Raw genomic sequence first — 16,834 nt, 5'->3', positions numbered from 1 at the left:
CCCTCAGCTCGGGAATCTTGAATAAAATGCACAGGTCAAATCATAATTTTTGAAACGACAATACTGCGCGTCGGTACGTAGCCAAGCTTCAGAAGAATTCAAATAATCGTTCTGCTCCAGCTCGCGTGGACAGCTAGCAGCAATAGATTCCTTGTTGGCAAAGATAGTTACAACGAATTTGCCAGGTTTAAATGTGTTAAGTACACGCCGTATTATCTCTTCATAAGAAGCTTCAGGAATGTTACTTTCAAATGAAACATAAGAAAATTCTGGTTCTGGTGTAATATGAATAGTCATATAGCTTCCCTAGAAAAAAAATCAATCATTATAATGAAATAATATATGTAGTAGAGGATATATTCTATATTATAGATCCTTACGCTTTTGGAAATACCATTCATGGAATAACCACAGGGTTCAAATAAAAAATCATCTATGATCATATTGGGAATGAGTTTATCGATTCCTGATTTTTGAGTAGCTTCGGCAGCAGAAGAACACATATCTCGTGTAAAAATGGCCATTACATCAGGGTCTAAATGAGTCATGAGAATCTCTAAAGTTTGATCTGGTTCTGCCTTTTCTTGTAAGGATTTTTCTCTATTTAGAGTGTATAAATACCAACAATCTGTGTTGATAGATCCCAAACAGTAGGCTTCTCCATCTAAAATAATTGATTCCTTTTTTAATATCACAGATAGATATTCAATATGTTATATTTAATTAAAGTTATATCTTATTACCGGGAAAATACGTGTCGAGTAAGGCAACCTCTTCTTCGAATGCATGATGCGGTGAAATTTGTAACTCTGGCCGTTTATAATTCTTGCGCGAATAGAAGAGATCCTGAAACAAATAAAATAGGAAAAACTAATGCAGTTATAATGAATGCGTGCTTGAGAATAAGTTTATTAGATTTTTTTTTAATTATTGCATTGTTAGTAGCACTTATATATCAATGCAAATTAATTTTACGCATAGTATATCATGACTTAGAGAGATCAATAAACTAGGAGGTGAAGATATATTTTGTATGTCAGAGCTTTTCTATATACAGAGATATCACTCAACTATGCACTAGGTCAAGTTATATAGTCAAGTACTTTCATCTTCTACATTCTTGCAGAAAATTATATATTTTTTTGAAAATAGTATATATTATACACATTTGTTTGAAAACATAAATCAAATGTGCTTCATTTGTGTCTATTACGGCAGAGACTAATGTAGTATCCGTAAACCTTCCGCTCGGGAATCTTGACTAAAAGGTACGGATCAAATCATAATTTTTTAAATAACAATCCTGTATGTCAAATTTTTTCTCAATATATAATCTTTGAAATTATCTGTGCAAACCATTTTCAGGACAGGAAATCATTTTTTAGTCCAATGACCAATGGTTCATAACCATTCAGGTAATTAAACCATTTATAAAGACGGACAATATTTGTATAAATCCAAACATACCTCTACTTCGTCAAATCCGGTGTATTGTTCGACAAGCTTAAGGAGAGGCTCCAAACATTGTAAAGGTGTTGTAGTACCACATGTTTTCAAGATAAGTCTGCGCTTTGATAGGAACATACTACTTTCACTGCAAATATAAAATTTATTTTATTTTAGATATATATTTAATAAAATATATTGCATATTAAATATTTTAAATATCCTCATTTATTTGGTATAATATACATATAATCAAACAAATGAGAATCTCTTGATGCATTGCAATCACGTTATTCGTGATACTAATAACAATCGAAATGTGCTAATTCATGAAGCAATTTGCATAATGCTTTTTAAAAAGATAATATTTATATATATCTTTATAATTTTATATATATATATATATATATAAAATTATCTTTCTAGGAAAACGATGAAATCATGCCAATAATTAGTAAATAACAAAATTTTGAGATATGTAGCTAGCATAAACAAAATTTACGAAAAGATAATGACGGCATGCAGTCGATTATGTTAGATTACTTACAATTATTGAAACAGAATTCTTAAAAGAGTTAATGAAATGAGAAAATAATTTTATGTTTTCTTTTACACAATCATTCATGCAATATGTATTGTACATAATCTACATAGAACTTATGAATATATCAATCTCAATATACGAAAAAAGAACTACTGGTTGCAAAATAATTTGAATTTAAACGTGAACGGATACCTTTTAATAGAAGGAAAAAAAAAATAAAACAAATCGGAAGAGTTCGATGAATGGTTAAATGAATATATCAAGGGTTAATTGATAAACGTTAATTTATCGCAACCAGTCGAAAATATTTCTCGAAATATTTCTTAAAAGGAGAATCATTTTCATCGCCATTTAAATACTAAGCGCGGGAATGACAAGAAGGTCATCGAAGAATGAAAGTTATTAAAAGATATTTAGTTGGCGTCCACTGGTCAGTTATATTTTTAGTTTTAAGTTAAACTGCTTTTAGCTAGACACGGATAAAGGTATTTCATGATAAAATATCTTTTTTTCGAATGAATTTCGAATTATTGTGCATTTGAGCGACGTAGTCTTAACAGATATTAAGCTATGATACAAAGCTACCTTATAAATATATCTATCTATATCTATATATATATAGATATAGATATATATATATATATCTCCAAATAATATATATATATAAGATATATATATATATATATATATATATCATTTGGATCGAAAGAAAGAGAACAACTCCAAGAATTGTTCAAAAGATTATTCCGTCTTGGATATTCCATTTGTATCCTTTTTCTACGAGAAAAATGATATCTCTATCGAAAAATAATGAACTCTTTGCCTAAAATTAAAAATAATGTTCTTAAAGGTTATCGACGATTTACCATTTCACGAAAGAGGGGACGTTGACCCGAGATTTTCAGTGACAAGAGAGAACGATAAGATTGACTACTAAGTAATAATATAATAATGTTATCTCTAATGTAGATTGCTAAAAATAAATATGATAAACAAGAAATAAATTATAGCGCTACGTTATGTATCAGTATTACGTATTAATCATTGTTAATTGGTTATTAACGATTTTATCAAATATAAAACGAATCTTTACTCTCCTACCTATATTTGTGACACTCTTACTATTATGTTTCTATACCTGTTTCTTTACTATTATCGCATCGTTTGTAATTGATATGATTCATTTAAACGTCTTTATCTTAATCTTTAGTAACATTGTTGATTCTTTCAGGACAATCTCTTAGACGTATGCATTTATCTCTCATTGCAATTGATAAGGCTCGATTATCATTTATTTTTTTAAATTTGTCCTTATTACAAAAGGAATTATTCGGATTTAAAACAAATTTGGTCTAATAAACTAATAGGGACTCTGTAAATCAATCTGAAACGATAAACGTTTTGCTATCGTATTTACGAGTTTATCAAAGCGACCTTTGCTTCTTAGGAAATATCGTTTCAACATTTAATTTAGAAGCGTTTATCTCTGTATGCTTTGCAGAAGAAAGAAGAAATAAAAAAGAAGGAAAGAAGAAAAAAGAAAGGATAAAAGAACTCAAAGTGCCTTAGTTGTAACACGTTATCGTTAATAATTAATTGAACATCAATTCGTGCATCGAACATAAAAACGTTGATTTTTGCAGAAAGACATAGCATTGGCATCGTGATAAAGTATTAGCAAATTAATCGCTTCTTCGGCTACTTCAGCGAGGATACTTTTACATTCCTATTAATTATAAGTACGATGATTATCATATAATAATAACTTTGGTTTGTTAACGAAGAAGCGTAAGCGTTAAAAAACAACTGAAGCATTATATATTCTAAAGCACTGTATTTTATTAGTCAAAAAACAGAACATCTATCTTTGTTATAACATTAATGCTTAATAAATATACAACCTCGCTGTAATAGCCATTTACATTGTGCCATTAAAATAATCGAATTGTTATTAGTTAAATCCATTTTCTTTCTTATATTAAGTTTAATCACAAAATTAATCATATATATGCCCGCGTTGGAAAGAATGTTGGAGTTCTATGAATGAAGTCGAACTTGGATTTTATCTATAACCGATTAGTTGATTTATTTTAATAAAGCTCTAAAATTAATTGTATGAAATAAGGAAAAATGTATATACATACATACTACAGTACAAATATCAAAAGCAGATAAAAGCTTATCTTTAAAAAATATCACGTTTATCTTAATCAAAGTTCGACTCGAGTATCTCGATTGTATTGTTTACAAATTAAATCATTTACAAATTATCATTTCTATACGAAAGATATATTAATCTTTAGAAAAATATGCAAATGTAGATTAATATCCTATTGAAATCCGAGTTATTTTAGGTTTTTAATTCAACTTGGTGTTAGTTGTTTTTAAATTTTTACATTACATATCCTTTTTTAAACTTTCATCGTACTCAAAGTGACATAAGATCTAACAGATCGGACAGGATACTTTTACAGGCGCAACTCGATGAGATAATAAAGGTATGTACAGTAATATAAATAAATAAAAGATAAAAAGAGAGTTGATTTTGTTTGTAAAAAAATAAATTTGTAAAACTTTGCGAATTATCAGTTCGATAGAAAGTTTGATCTCGAACGAACAAATCTTTCGCGAATTCGGTCAAAATGAAACGTAGAACTATTACGATTGTTTTCAATAATTAAATTATACATGCATCATATAATTATTATTAATGCAAACTTTCAATTACCTGAGCACATAGGCATCTACTTGATCATTGCGGCAGAAGCTGATAATTTCGCATCTAACGATCTTCAACAGGGATTCCCATTTTTGCCTGAAAATCAAAATAATAATTCCTTTAATTAACAAAATTAGTTCTCTCTCTAATTGCATTTTATTTTTAGGATAATTTATTTTAAAAACAATTTTGAGACGATTAATAAAAACGAACGACATAGAAAACGCTATTATTATTATCATCATCGTCTTAAGCAATTTATGATAGTATTCACTTTTATATATATATATATATATAAGCAAGCTACAACACCAGTATGCTAATCGATGATGCATCATTCATTCTGACTGCAAGGAGAACATAATCGTTGTCTTTTACATCTCCCCCACCTCTTTCTCTCTCGCTCTCTCGCCCCCCCCCCCCCTTGAACTTGAAGTCTCCTTCAAGCCTTTCACGAGTCATTGATACACAAACGGCTCATTAATATTATTTATCGAATTACATAATAGGAGGATAAAACTGTGGCGAACATTTATAAAACTGCATTCTTTAAAAATCGAGTAATGTCAGCTGGTGAATCTTTGCTTTAATGATTGGATCAGAAATTATTACCATGATTATCAAATGAAATAATAAATCATTAAGACACTTCCACGTGGCAATCGGATTTTCTCGTATTTCTGTAAAGAAAAAGAAAAAAAAAAGCAGGAAAAAATTTTTTTCGAAAACAGGAGGAGATCTGTGAACTCAAATAATTTTTTACATTATCTCCAAGACTAACGAATAATTATTATCGCCTATAATATTGTATTATTATCTTTCATCAATAGAATATTATAAAAAATTACTTATAATTATCTCGTGACGTATTTCTGAACTATTTTAATGAGTAACAATTATTGTTTAATTTTATCTAGAATTATATTGCATATGAAGAGATTTCCTTTTTTTTTTTTTTTTTTTTGTTTACGAAACATTCAAATTTGTGATGTCGATTCACGGATGAAACGACGTGTATCATCCGTGGATCGACGCGTTCATTGAGCGTGTAATAAGTTTCCGAGGTTTTTTTAAACATATTTATAATATAAATAGAAGCGAATATCCTCGAGAGTTTTCCAATGGTCTCGAGAACGTTGAAGAGGTATTTCATTTTATTCTTTACAATCGATTAATGCTCATCCCGCGGAGCTCGTGTGTTACACACTTGCCCTTTGACGTAGCCGGTGCATATTTTTAAAAGAACTTTTGAATCGAATGTACATTAAAGTTACTAAGAATGCTTCAGAAATAAATAACATAAAAATAAAATAAAATGAAAAAGAAAGAATAAAAAAGAAAAAAATTCTTTTGGCATCGTCTCAATCATGTTTTATATATATATATAAAATGCATCATCTTTTTTTCTTATACGAATTTGTAAGATACAACGTTATTACGTGACACGGGAAGAAGAGTCAAATGAAACAATTTGAAAAGATGAGTGGTATACATACATATATTATATAACCACTTTATATATGCGTGCGTGTGCGTATGAGTGTATATACACAGAATGTCCCAGAATATATAAAGAAATATTTTATCGGTGGCTTCGGTACATCCAAAACAATAAGAAAAGTTTATATAAACGTATGTCCTATTTGATTTTGTTTTCAAATTACAACTCATTCATCGAGTTCAGCTTTATTCTTTTCTACATGTCCAGATGTTTAAAGAAAACTTTGTAGGAAACTTTGCTCAATTCTTTCACGTAAACACTACCGTTCATATAATCAAAGAATTATTATTACGATATAAAATTCCTTATAACTCAAAAACAAAATCAAATATATTTTTATGAATTTTTTTTTGTTTATATCTGTTCAAATCACTTCTAAAATATTACAAAATATTTTCTACTTATTCTTGGAATTGGTCAATTGTTAAATAATTCGGTAAATAATGACCAGAGAGAAATAATGGCAGAGAAATTTTCGTCTCAAAATTTTACTCTCATACTCTCTCAGAGAGAAAAAGAGAGAGAGAGAGAGAGAGAGAGAGAGAGAGAGAGAGAGAGAGAGAGAGAGAGAGAGAGAGAGAGAGAGAGAGAGAGAGAGAGAGAGAGAGAGAGATGTTTTCGATGTACATTTTATTGATAGATAAGGAAGAGTTTTGTAACATTGCTCATTAATGTAAACTATAGTCTTAATTATAACTCGTTAAAAGCTGATCCTGCAGGGAATAAATGCTTATAGTCATTTTCTATAGTCAACAGAATATCGATCTATTCAAATTAAACTTAAAGTATATAGTTTTGTCGAATTTATCAAGGCGATATTGTAATTATATTAAAGGAGAGGTATAGGCGATCGTCGTAACATGGATATACTTGTTCTGGATGTCACGTAATATCCTGCAAATAAATGCAATGAATACTATATATTTTGTTTTACAAGGATTATGACGGGCAACAAACAAAATCTATTTTGCTAAAAGGTTGAACAGGAACGGGGAGCGGGAAAAGTAGCGGGGCGCTGCTGCTGTGTGTTGTGCGATCGATGCAAGTTAAAGGGGTAAGAGAACAGGATTAAATACGCAATTTATTATCTATTTTTCATCTTTTCCTCTAGAATATATTCTATCAATGATAAAGATGATCGGTGAAATATCTTGCATACATTAAAAATAATGTATTTTTTTTGCGCGCGGATAAGAATAATCGATAAAGAAATAAAGCTTATCACTGTAAGTATACAATATAAGAACGAAACGGAATAGAATGCGATTATTTGGATTTATTCAAGTTGCATAACACTAGTATGTTACGATAAAAACATATGTATTAAGAAAATTGAGGTATGTACACGTACACGAAGAGTTCTCAAATGTGAACGTGAAACAATAATACATATGTACATATGTATGTACGTATAATAAGATCCGTTGAAATACGAAATTAGATGATTCGTTGGAGTTTAGTGCTCATCGAAAATTTCGTAATAATAAAGCACGTGATTCTTTGATATTACGTCAAATGTAATTATTACTTACTCGAGGATGACCATTTCAATGAATTTTAACAAAAGGAAGAGACATTTCAACGAGCAAGTACTTAGTTACGTTACTAATCGGAAGATCTATCTCTTTCTTATTTTTACCGGCGTACGTTTGATGATTGAATAAATGACAATTATCGTATTATGGTATAGAGTGTTCGTTTCACAGAGAAATCAATAACGATCGAATTTGAAACATGTCACTTTGTAAATAGACCAACCTTAAGTATCTATGTGTGTGTGTAAAGAAAATATTGAAAGAAACATAGCGAATGTTTTCGATCTAATCTCATGATATCACATTATTTCGAATAAAAGTACTTACACATGAGTGTATTTTTAACTTAAAAAAAATAAATAAATAAATAAATAAAAATAAGAAAAAATGAGATTCGGATTAGCAGAAAATGGTTTCACAGAAACAAACACACACACACACACACACACACACACACACACACATACACATATATATATATATATATATATATATATATATGTCTATATACATCAGAGAAACGAGTTCTATTCTTCTAGATGTTCATTCGTTTTCTCGGAATCGAATAAACTCTTACTCTACGACGCCAACTTAAATACAAGCCTTTATGACGCACTCAACCGGCGACTAATGTTTTTATTATGTAATGTCATCCGAAATCATTTGGTATAGAAAAAAACGATAGGTGTGAGAGATGTAAAAATTGTAAAAATCAGTTAAATACTAAATATCGATCAGTCATATCATAGTTTCATATATCGAAATTTTTTCACTAACAATGTAAAGATTATCGTAATTGATTGCATGAAAATTTGAATTATTTTTAAAGAAATCAATAACAATTTTATAAATGTAAGAATATAAAATATGTTTTGATCGTCATAGCTTAAAATAATAATTATCTGAAAATGGAAAATTTATCTATACCAGATAGAGTTAAATGGCCAGTCAAACGGTCGTACGGTGTTTTTCAGCAGTCGGTATATCACTAGAACGAGAAAGTGGCTGCATCGATCTTTACCGAAAAGTACGGCGTACGTGAGAAAGAAGAAAAACATAAGAGCACGAATTATTTTCTCGATGAAACGAGTTTGATCTTAGCCATTGCAAGGACGAACAATATGTATTAATGTGTACGTAACAGAAACGTACGACGAAATGTATTTGTAATTATTAGTAGGGATGAAAGTTCTCTAGTTTTTTTTTTTTTTTGCTTACAACCTACATTTATAAATATAAATCACGAATGAGTAAAGGAGACAATGGATCAAAGATATTTTTTAAGTATCACTTTAATAACGAGTATGTGCGTTCATTAAAGAAATGGAAAAGAATAAACTGGAAAGAGCATCGAACGATCTCGTGGTTTTGTAGCTTGTGAGATTAAAGAGCGATAAGCTGCGGCTGATGTCACGAAATGCCGGTCGTGTTCGTCTCGCGATCATCGTTACGAGAAAGAAAGAAAGAGACAGAGGAGACGAGTGGAGAGGAGAGGAGAGGAGAGGAGAGGAGAGGAGAGGAGAGGAGAGAGAGAAAGAGAACAGAGAAAAGAGAGAGAGAGAGAGAGAGAGAGAGAGAGAGAGAGAGAAGCCGGTTGTCGTATGAGGAGAAACGATAATGAGATGATTAAATGCTTTGGTTATAAAGTGTGAAAAAGGACGTTTCTTTTCGAACGAAAGTAGCAACCCTCTTCGATTAGGGACGCTTATACCACAATCGCGTTTTCTGTCATCGATTTGTCGTTGAACGCAAAGAAAAGTAGTTAAGTAATCGTTGAGAAATTCTTATTTGAGAAACATTATATTCAGAGAAAGCAGATAGAGCGGCTGTCTAATCGGATCCGAGGGTAAGTAAATGGGTATATATACCTAGACGAAATAATGAATGTGTGAGTAAAACAAAAGAAAAGGAAGACAATGACGGAAGAAGATACAGAGAAAAGGGGCGAGGCAAGGACGTACAGAACGAGTCGAAATGTCTACTAACCGAGAAATTTGTCGAAGATCACCAAGTTGTCTGTTTTTAGCGTTATTACTGGTGAACCATATCTCGAGGAGCTTCTCTACGCCTTCGAAAAATTGCACGCTGTCCGCGTTGTCGTCCTTTGTCGATGCCATCGTTCGTCGGCTCGCTCTTCAACGCAACGAACACCACGATTCTAATGCGTGCACGTTTATTCAAATCGTTGAATATCCCCTTTAGTTTATTCAATTTTATCTCCTTTGAAGTGGCGTTTTTTATTGGTCTCTTTTAGCGGTATAGAGATTCGTCGTACGAAACAAGCACTCTCTACCACGTATCTTGCTTCACTGAACGGTCGGAATAGGCCGGAGCAGTCGAGCGACGCGTTTAGAACTGTATTGGTGCTTATCTACTCTCCCTCCTCATCTAACCGTGGATTCGTCTTCTCTCTCTAACCAATAACACGTATATACACATAATGCCTTCTATCTTCGGTATGGAAAACTAAATTGGACCAATGAAAAAGACGCTTTAATACGCATGCGCATTCAAGCAATGGATATACCTTTAATTGTAACAATCATCTATAAATTGCCTTTTTGACGTTCTCTTTCGTGTTTATTATTTTACGAAAAAGCTACAAATACGTATAACGAAAGTTAACATATCTCTGATAATTCATCTCAAAGGCAATCACTTATTTTCTAGTTATTTGTTATAACTTTTCAAGAAATCTTTTTTGCGAAGAACATTTATTACGATTGTATTATGCAAGTTATCGATTGTCATATTCTCTTCTACGTTTTCCTTGATACGTTGTTAAGAAGTTTACAAATTTGCCGCAAAAGAATATTCTTTAAAAAGCGCATGCGTTCATATTCTGGCGCCATTAATTGTAAACCATACGGGCAATATTCATATTTAAGGCTGTTCATCATCTTTCGCTCGTAACGTGTGTGACTTCACCAACGAATAAAATAGGAACTACAAACGCAAGCGGGGAATACTGTTCCCACCAATGCGTCTATCGTATAGGTGTATAAGCTTACGTTGATTATATTACTCCCATGCGTATATAATAATCGGTTTCGTGTAGATTAAAGTAAGTAGTGTTAATAGGCTACAAACTCACATTTTTTGATCTCCTATATGTATATCTTTTTTTGATAGATTATTTTTGAAAAGTAATTGGAAAATGTATATTCTTTATATGCATTTGTCATCAAATTAAATTGTACTGCTGCTGTGTCACAGATCACCGCGAAAATCACATCAGCCATCAGTGAAGAAAATAAATATAAAAGATTGGATAGTAATACCTTACTAAATTATCAAAGAAGAAAAAAAAAAATAAATTAGTTGATTATTTTTTATTACATCGATAAAATAAAAAAGAATCACCTTTACGATTCCTTCACATAATATTACAAGAACTTAGGATTCCTGCTGAATTACAAATCTAAATGCTTGCTAATGTTTTACACATTGTTTATAGAATCTCTATGTTTCTAATTTATAAAATATAAAAAGGAGTACAAATTTTTCCAAAATTTAACAACATTTTTGGAACTTGGATTCATTAACCCGTTTATTGGACACGTATCTCTTTATTTTTGCCATAGAATTATCTGTCCGAAGCTTATTAAAGTAATTGTGTGAGTTATTGTAGCTTTTTTGTACGAATATCGTAAAACGCATTTCTTTGGATTTGGAATGGTCAGAAAATCTGAGCATAAGCTATTTACGTACACAAACAAGCAGGCAATTGCTACTTCACGGAACAAACATATACATTCAAGAAAATCAGTAGTGTCGAACGAGTATCTTCCCTTTGCCGCAAATTTTGAGAGGCGCCACGGTACAAAACTTTTTTTTCGTAAAAAATATCGAAAACATAGCATTTATTCCAATGATGAGAACAGGCGTAATTCTTGACCAATTTTGATAAAGAAGGTCTCTTTTTAAAGACGAAGGTTTAATCTACGACCCTAGTTTTACGATTTTTTTCAAAGAAAATAAAGCTTTTTCAAAAATTAGAAAAAGCAGAGTCCTTGATTCAATTCTTTAAAATCAGGCCCTGTCTCATATAATTACGCCTATTTTCGTCGTTAACTTAAATCATTATAAAATCAGAGATGAACAGCCTTAAGGGCAATTTCTGTTGCAGAAATATAGAACATATTACCATCTTTTGACAATAGTATTTATTATTTTCACTTTCATATTGATAAAAAAATAAAACAGAATTATTATTATTATATATGACATTACTAATTTTTCTAAGTAATGATGTCAATATCGCATATTAAAATTTATAAATTATTTCGCTATCACATACGTGTGCACCTTAAAATATTATATACAATTATTTTGTCAAATTTATAATTAAATAAATTAGTAGCAAAATTTTTTTCTGGTAAACAACTGGTTTAAGAGGAAAGAAAGATAAGTCCATTAGATTCCATAAATATAAAAATCTGTATAAATGTACAAAAAGGGATATATAGAATATGTACAGGAAATATAAATCATAATTTATATATTTGTTTATCTCTAAACGAATTAATAATGGCAATATTTTTTCAATAAAAAATCACTTTCATTTTGAGCATAGTAGATGGTCAATCAATATATTTACATACTTGTTCATACGGAAGTGTTCTAACAAGTTTTCTTTCTAACTGAACATCGATAGTATATTCTTCTATGTGTAACTTTCTCACTATTCCTTTTTCTCCTTTGTACTTTCCCCAAAGTATTAGAACTTCTTTACCAATAGCAGGTATTACTGTTTCTAAATATTCTTGATCTAATTTTATCAAATGCCCTTCAACTTCTTCCGGTGTAGTAAGTTTAACTTTGGCAACAAATCCAGAGTTTTCCACCGACTTAACAATACCTTTTGCTTTATAATATTTATCACCCAGACTTTTGGTAATTACTTTCACTATCAATTTTTCCCTAAGCCAACCTCCTTCGCTTCTATTGTGTTTCTCTGAATTCGAATTGCTACCATTTTTCTTTAATTCCGACTTAATAAACGGTTGGATCTTCTGTGTTTCTTCTGTGAAAGAGGTACACTCAATAGAAATCTCACTTTGCTTTGAGGTAGATGAACTAATTACAGGAACTGGTTTAGATTTTGGTTTCAATTTTATATCTAAAACCAAAGGTGTAGTATCATCTGGACGTATTAATGGTTCTTTAATTGTTTCTTCTGTTTCTTCCTTGATTGACATTTGTTGCTGACCCTTTTCGATTTGTTTTTCTATAAATTTCATTAATTGTTCTTGATCATCTCTATCCATTTTCTGTTTTTTTACTTTCTTTTCTTGAGCAGCTAATGTTTCTGGATCTCTATCAATATAAGTTATATACCAACCTAAAAATTAAGAAGAATAATGTTATAGCATATAATATTTATTAAATAAAATAAGATATTGACTTTCTATATGATTTATTAAAAATTCTTTACCTTTCTCTGTTTCATCGACAACACACTTGCCTGTACGACCTAACCATTTAACAAATTCTGTTAATGTAAGCCACATAGTTGCATTCATATGTACATGACCTCTATCTGAGATATATTCTTGATAAACTCGATTTGCTGGAACTCGTCTGGTACCAAATTGTCTTTTTAATAAATTTAAATATCCTTCAGAAAATTCACGTGAAAATTGATCCATGTAACGACTTGCATTATCGGCAAAAAGTAACAATTGTCGATGATGCGATTCGGACATTGTATGACATTTAAATCCATTTTCATCTCGACATTGTTTTTGACACATTTGACAATACCATCGTAATTTTTGTAAACCTTTAGCTTTGATTTTATTAGCAATATATTTTGGTGTTCCCACTTCGTGTTTACCCATTTTTATAATCGGTGATCGAAGTTAATTGTATACTATTATATACTATCTTTACTTTTCAATATTCTATAAGTTATAAGTAATATTTAATAAAAGTTATAATACTTATACTAAATACACTATCTTTATATGAATTCTTTGTCGCCATATTGTTTTCTCAATGTACTTATTATGACGCGTCTTCAATTGTGACCAATAGGAAAATGTATATAAAGAACGTTCTGATTGGTGCGATATAAATTGATCAGTTTTAATAACAAAAATTATGAATAAAACCAAAAGTTTTTCGTGAAGTAATAAACCTAATTCTAGTAACTTTATTAATTTTAAATATAAAAAGAAATATAATAGCTCTATCAATATTAATAATATATTTTCTTTTATATTTAAATTATACAAACGTACATTTATTTATATAAAAGCAAATATAAGAATGTGTATACATGTTGTTCGTGCGTGTGTGTGTATATATATATTATATATATATATAAATCGAATAAATAAAAATTGATATACAGATACGTAAACAATTTATGAGCATTTGTACTTCAACATCCGAATTCTACTTTAATTTTTACATTTGCTTGATAGTTCTTCGAAGGTATTTCATATTTGATCATATCATCCATACTTCTGCAATCACGTAATTTTCCTGCTTCATTTCTGTAATTATATCACAAATATTATATCTATTATACTTTAATGTATGTAATTAAATCTATAAAAACCTGCAAAGTATTGTAATCAAATTAGAATTTTGATGATCATCGTGACACCATTGCTGCCAATACTGATATAATTCTAATGGGTCTATTTCATTCAAATATTCATGACAATTATCTCTCAAACTAAAAATGATGTAATGAGAATTGCTAGATATAAAACTTATATTTATATTCATAAAAGTATTTACTGTGCCTCCCATAAACCATCACCCGAAGATGTTACTAATGTAGAACCAGGAACATGATCGCAAATAAATCTTTTGCCATTAATTTCTCGTAAACTGTAGCTACAACACATGTTTGTTATGTATGTATATGTATATACATATATAAATTATATTAATATATATATTAAAGTATTAAAAAGAATATCAAAATAATTATCAACTTAATCTGGCATATATTCTCTTCTAATTATATAACGTTAAAACAGTAATTCTAATTATATACTGTTAATTACATACTGTTTAAAACCAAAATTACAAATATTTCTCAAAAGAATAACAGCTTCTGTATCATTTAACCAAGTATCCAAAGATTCATGTATTTCTAATAACGTATCGTTTATCTAGAAACATGAATAAAAATATATCAATTATATATTTATAATAGAAAAATAATAACACATTCAATAAAAATTATAAAATACATATTTGCGCTAACTTGATTTGCTATAGCAATGCACATTCCACATTTCACACAAGCTGAAGAGAAATGAACTGTTAAACTATTTTCAGAAGGAACTTGAATATATGGGATTTTTTGTACTATTCCCACTGTATCGCAATTATAGTAAGGATTTATAAACGTAGCATTAGAATTTAAAAAAAGTTCATGTAATACTTTTTTTTCACAAACATCTTCATCTTTTTTTAATTTATGCATACGATGTCTGCCAAAACTTGATGTGTCAGATAATAATAAAAAGAAAATTATTATTAAAATCATTTTGTTACTTTTAAGCTTTACAATATTGAAATTGTTAAAAGTATGTTATTAGTGTTTATTAATCATGAATAGACATGTTCAAGACTCTACAATTCATGTAACAAAAACATGATACAAATAGCTACATCTAGTTATCTGGACTTTTAATTGGTCATTTTCATTTTCTAAGTTATATGTATAATTTACAAAAGGCTTATTCTGTAAGTTTGTTCTGTGAGTTTAAACATAATTTTAAACAACTGCTTATTTATTATTTCTTTATCTATTTGAAATTATTAATGAAATGATAAAAATAAAATAAAATTATTTATTAAATAGTAATACATGTTATAAATATAAATTTTGAAATATAAGATTCATAAGTATAATAATTTACTTTTATATTATATTACAAAACTGTTTTTTATTTTATACATTTTTTGTTATTTATACCTATGCTTTTCATTGAAACAGTATGTTTATTATTATATTTTTGTATAAGTTCATGACCTAGACTTTGTACTGTATTTCTCCTCTTTTTTTCCTCTTCAGTATAAGAATGACCTATGCAAGATAATTGTAAGTAAATATACATGTATAAGTAATCTATTTTAATTTTTCAATGTAATTATACTTCTGTATATTGATATGTTTCCAATCTTCAATTTGTACTCAAAATTTCTAATTTCTTTTTCACATCTAGCAAGAGAGGTACCATGGAAAATTGATGAAAATTGCTTTTCTAATGTATGATGCTCACAAAAGGTTAATTTTTTTGGTTTGTAAAATTCATATTTTAAACATTTTAACATCTTCTCAATTAAAGTAAAATTATTTTGATCAATTCGTGTGATTACACCTGGTCTAATTTTTGTTCTTAACAAATGATGTAGCTATGTAATATTCAAGATATTTAATAATTGTAACATAAACATTGTTTAAGTAATACATTATCTTTTAGTAATATTGAATCTTATATTAAATGATACCTTAAAAAGTATAAATAAAATCCATAGTAATGATTCTCGTTCCAGGACATTTCTGGTATAATTAATTTCATTTTGTTTGAATCTGTGAATACAATTATGAATTAAATACTAATATGATTTATAAAAAATTATTACAAACTTTTGCATGATTTCTATAATCTCTTCATTCCTTGCATATATATTATTTAACCATCTCAATCTTTCATAGAAGTTTACACAAGTTTTTCTAATCCAATAACCTCGCCACAATGCTTGGATTCGTGTTGCCATGCAATTATAATAATCTTCCCACATTCGGTGTACTTTGTTTATTAAAATTTTATCAAAATTATTTCTTACGTAATACCCACGCCAATTAGACTGAATGATTATTGCTGCTTTATAAAGCATAAATAAATGTTTTCTTGTTATAATCCCACGAAACCAAGCCTATTATATGATAAAATATCAACAAGAATTGAAAAAATTATATTACATTTTTTTAACATATATTTTGTTTAATAAGTTTTTAGGCAACTTTCTAGGAAATGGAAGTCCTATTTGTTTACAAAAGTAACTTACAAATTATAGTATATATATATATATATATCTATATAAATAATTATATT

General features: G+C 29.2%; 4 protein-coding genes across 5 annotated transcripts; all 4 read right to left on the bottom strand.

Moving 5' to 3' along the window:
- Nucleotides 1-3: 3 nt before the first annotated feature.
- LOC124954590 (S-adenosylmethionine decarboxylase proenzyme) lies at nucleotides 4-10,138 on the bottom strand. Its single transcript, XM_047507744.1, has 6 exons — nucleotides 9,732-10,138; nucleotides 4,719-4,805; nucleotides 1,468-1,594; nucleotides 744-846; nucleotides 381-664; nucleotides 4-306 (listed from the first exon to the last, which is right to left on the bottom strand). Exons 1-6 carry the CDS (start codon nucleotides 9,860-9,862, stop codon nucleotides 4-6), a joined length of 1,035 nt encoding a protein of 344 aa, XP_047363700.1. The 5' UTR covers nucleotides 9,863-10,138.
- A 2,091-nt stretch (nucleotides 10,139-12,229) lies between these two features.
- Nucleotides 12,230-13,757, bottom strand: LOC124954589 (DNA/RNA-binding protein KIN17). The gene is made up of 2 exons (XM_047507743.1): nucleotides 13,183-13,757; nucleotides 12,230-13,089 (listed from the first exon to the last, which is right to left on the bottom strand). The coding sequence occupies exons 1-2, from the start codon at nucleotides 13,586-13,588 to the stop codon at nucleotides 12,329-12,331; spliced, it is 1,167 nt and encodes a 388-aa protein (XP_047363699.1). The 5' UTR covers nucleotides 13,589-13,757; the 3' UTR covers nucleotides 12,230-12,328.
- A 127-nt stretch (nucleotides 13,758-13,884) lies between these two features.
- LOC124954502 lies at nucleotides 13,885-14,997 on the bottom strand. Its single transcript, XM_047507538.1, has 5 exons — nucleotides 14,974-14,997; nucleotides 14,775-14,878; nucleotides 14,499-14,597; nucleotides 14,314-14,433; nucleotides 13,885-14,248 (listed from the first exon to the last, which is right to left on the bottom strand). Exons 1-5 carry the CDS (start codon nucleotides 14,995-14,997, stop codon nucleotides 14,134-14,136), a joined length of 462 nt encoding a protein of 153 aa, XP_047363494.1. The 3' UTR covers nucleotides 13,885-14,133.
- A 617-nt stretch (nucleotides 14,998-15,614) lies between these two features.
- LOC124954244 (spermatogenesis-associated protein 17) lies at nucleotides 15,615-16,823 on the bottom strand. 2 transcript variants are annotated; one of them, XM_047506849.1, is made up of 4 exons: nucleotides 16,366-16,823; nucleotides 16,227-16,308; nucleotides 15,872-16,130; nucleotides 15,615-15,801 (listed from the first exon to the last, which is right to left on the bottom strand). In XM_047506849.1, exons 1-4 carry the CDS (start codon nucleotides 16,614-16,616, stop codon nucleotides 15,662-15,664), a joined length of 732 nt encoding a protein of 243 aa, XP_047362805.1. In that variant the 5' UTR covers nucleotides 16,617-16,823; the 3' UTR covers nucleotides 15,615-15,661. The 2 variants fall into 2 exon arrangements, 1 of the variants encoding a protein (XP_047362805.1); XR_007102500.1 differs by lacking the exon at nucleotides 15,872-16,130 and having other exon boundaries at nucleotides 15,737-15,801; nucleotides 16,227-16,509.
- Between the last annotated feature and the right edge of the window lie 11 nt (nucleotides 16,824-16,834).

This window comes from Vespa velutina, chromosome 15 (assembly GCF_912470025.1).
Source record: "Vespa velutina chromosome 15, iVesVel2.1, whole genome shotgun sequence".
NCBI classification, from domain to species: Eukaryota; Metazoa; Arthropoda; class Insecta; order Hymenoptera; family Vespidae; genus Vespa; species Vespa velutina.
The sequence above is the reverse complement of the archived record's forward strand: the minus strand, read 5'-3'. Positions and strand labels throughout refer to the sequence as shown.

Coding starts and splice junctions, on each gene's coding strand:
- LOC124954590 (XM_047507744.1), bottom strand. CDS start 9,862: ATGGCATCGACAAAGGACGACAACGCGGACAGCGTGCAATTTTTCGAA. Junction 847..1,467: donor CCGGATTTGACGAAGTAGAG/GTATGTTTGGAT, acceptor TATTTGTTTCAG/GATCTCTTCTATTCGCGCAA. Junction 307..380: donor TGAATGGTATTTCCAAAAGC/GTAAGGATCTAT, acceptor TTTTTTTTCTAG/GGAAGCTATATGACTATTCA.
- LOC124954589 (XM_047507743.1), bottom strand. CDS start 13,588: ATGGGTAAACACGAAGTGGGAACACCAAAATATATTGCTAATAAAATC. Junction 13,090..13,182: donor TGTCGATGAAACAGAGAAAG/GTAAAGAATTTT, acceptor CTTAATTTTTAG/GTTGGTATATAACTTATATT.
- LOC124954502 (XM_047507538.1), bottom strand. CDS start 14,997: ATGTGCATTGCTATAGCAAATCAA. Junction 14,434..14,498: donor GATGGTTTATGGGAGGCACA/GTAAATACTTTT, acceptor CATCATTTTTAG/TTTGAGAGATAATTGTCATG. Junction 14,249..14,313: donor TTGATTACAATACTTTGCAG/GTTTTTATAGAT, acceptor ATATAATTACAG/AAATGAAGCAGGAAAATTAC.
- LOC124954244 (XM_047506849.1), bottom strand. CDS start 16,616: ATGCTTTATAAAGCAGCAATAATCATTCAGTCTAATTGGCGTGGGTAT. Junction 16,309..16,365: donor ATTATAGAAATCATGCAAAA/GTTTGTAATAAT, acceptor TTGTATTCACAG/ATTCAAACAAAATGAAATTA. Junction 16,131..16,226: donor TTTTATTTATACTTTTTAAG/GTATCATTTAAT, acceptor AATATTACATAG/CTACATCATTTGTTAAGAAC.